Below are 2,500 nucleotides of genomic sequence, written 5' to 3'. Positions count from 1 at the left end.
ACCCCTTGAAGACTGGCTGATTTATCAGTCAGTTACACAACTTCACGGACATGCTATGTTTCCCAAAAGCCTTTTACAACCATCGGGGCGGTAACTTCATGTCCACTGTGGAGTGATGCCGATGTGGAGTGATGGCCTAGAGGTAACGCGTCCGCCTAGGATGCGAGAGAATCTGAGCGTACTGGTTCGAATCACGGCTCAGCCGTCGATAATTTCACCCCCTCCACTAGACCCTGAGTGGTGGTCTGGACGCTAGTCATTCGGATGAGACGATAAACCGAGGTCCCGTGTGCAGCATGCACTTAGCGCACGTAAAAGAACCCACGGCAACAGAAGGGTTGTTCCTGGCAAAATTCTGTAGAAAAATCCACTTCGATAGGAAAAACTGCACGCAGGAATTTTTTTTTTTAGTGGGTGGCGCTGTAGTGTAGCGACGCGCTCTCCCTGGGGAGAGCAGCCCGGATTTCACATAGAGAAATCTGTTGTGATAAAAAGAAATACGAATTCAAATACAAATGCTGTCAGTCCAGGGCTGGGCACAGGTTGGCTGGGTCTAGTCCTCCCCTCCCGACGTTTTGACATTCCCAAACCAGCCAGGTAACCATTCGCACCTGGATGGAGTAAGGAAAATCGTCGTAGAGTGCAACACGATACTGTTTAGATAAACACGAAATAGCTAGGAAGATGAACTTCGCTTAAACTTGACGCAGATGTGGTGTTGCATATATGGATTTGTCCGAACGCTCTGACGCCTCCTTCAGAAACTGAAACTGAAACTGATGTCGAAATACAATCAAATAACATATTTAAAACAAAAACGATATTCAAAATATAGCATATGACATGGTAGGTAGTCTTGTATGTCCCATAAACAACTGGAAAAAAAGATATTATCTGCGAAAAACTTGAAATGGCATGATTGACACAAAAACACCACAAACACTAGTCCGGAATACAGCCAGCACCACCACAAACACCCTCACAACTGTCACACTCTTCATCTTTAACACCTTGCACACCACTTTAAATCAATATAAAAGCACAAGGACAGGGCGAGGACAGCAAAAACAAAGATGAAGCACAGAGCACAAACACCTGCGTGTCGCCCCCTCGCGAAGCGCCACCTCTCATGTTCGATTTTAACGGGTTCAGATTGGAAATGATCAACAGTGACAGACTGGAATCGATCAGTGAGATAAGATTTGAACCAGTTTAGAACAGTGCCGTTGATACCAAATGTAAAATGAAGACGGGAAAGAAGGATTGAATGGTCTATCGTATCAAAGGCGGCTGACAAGTCGAGGAGAGTGAGAAGGGAAATTTTTCCTGAGTCGGACGCTATCAGTAAATTGTTCAGAATGTGGAGGAGAGTGGTTTCGGTGCTATGGTGAGCGCGATAGTTTTCAGGAAAACACAGTCATTCTCTCTCTCTCTCTCTGTTGAAACCGTGGTTTTCAGGGAAATCAAATCATTCGCAAAGCTTACGTAATAAGGAAGTCGACAAATTCTCAACTTTGACGCATGAGGCCTATATAGACGGGGAGGGGGGACGGCTTCACACTGGACAGTGAGCACTCATATTTTGTCTCAACTTGCATCAGTCGACATCAGACCCACCGCTTGTCAATTGCTGCAGTGCTGCACGTGTGATCAAGCTTAGCGTCTGTGACATTGGTCTTCAGTTTATCACCGTATTGATCTGCTTGTCTGTAGATTCTCATGTGAGTTCATTCATGTTTAATGTGACTGAGTTTGTCTCGTATGTTAGTATGTGAGCTTTAGCAGTAGTGGCGTGCGAGATTGTACTGAATGCTGTATTCTCACTGTATTTTTGGCTCCCTCTGTCTCTGTCTCTTGATGTCTCTGTCTCTCTGTCTCTCTCTCTCTCTCTGTCTCTGCCTCTGTCTGTATGTCTGTCTCACTCACAAACGCTCTCTCTTTCCCTGTCTGTCTTTCCTTTTCTTTCTTTATCTGTCTGTCTTTCTAACTGTGAGCATCATGCTGTGTTGTATACCTAATTCTAGTGCTGACATCAACTTTGTGTTGCTGTTTCTTTCACGCCAGACCTTGAACCTGGTGTTATGTTGCTAGTAAGCGAGGTGCAACGAGTATCAGTGTCAGTATCAGTAGCTCAAGGAGGCGTCACTGCGTTCGGTCAAATCCATATACGCTACACCACATCTGCCAAGCAGATGCCTGACCAGCAGGGTAACCCAACGCGCTTAGTCAGGCCTTGAGAAGAAAAAAAAAATCAATTAAAAACAATAATAGATAAATAAAAAGTTTAAAAAATTTTAAAATTTCAAAAATTTAAAATAAAATCAAATCAAATCAAAATAAAAATAAAAAATAAAAAATAAACTAAAATAAATAAATATAAAGTATAAAAAAAAAACTACAAGAATAATTTAAAATAATAATAATAATAAATGAATAAATGAATAAATAAATAAATAAAATGGTGCAATGAGAGCTATGGTAAAAACTTTGCAATCTTTAT

General features: G+C 42.0%; 1 protein-coding gene across 2 annotated transcripts in view; it reads left to right on the top strand.

The window, feature by feature from the left end:
• The window catches only part of LOC143282510 (uncharacterized), a 26,645-nt gene that overhangs the window by 7,421 nt on the left and 16,724 nt on the right, over positions 1-2,500 (top strand). Inside the window, exon 2 of one of the 2 annotated variants that reach the window (XM_076588174.1) lies at positions 1,459-1,721. In XM_076588174.1, the coding sequence (XP_076444289.1) occupies positions 1,720-1,721 (2 nt within the window). In that variant the 5' untranslated portion in view covers positions 1,459-1,719. Of the gene's footprint in view, positions 1-1,401; positions 1,722-2,500 lie in introns of those variants that run through there. The other variant, XM_076588173.1, reaches the window with a different exon arrangement.

Source organism: Babylonia areolata, chromosome 5, assembly GCF_041734735.1.
Source record: "Babylonia areolata isolate BAREFJ2019XMU chromosome 5, ASM4173473v1, whole genome shotgun sequence".
Taxonomy (NCBI): Eukaryota; Metazoa; Mollusca; class Gastropoda; order Neogastropoda; family Buccinidae; genus Babylonia; species Babylonia areolata.
The sequence above is the reverse complement of the archived record's forward strand: the minus strand, read 5'-3'. Positions and strand labels throughout refer to the sequence as shown.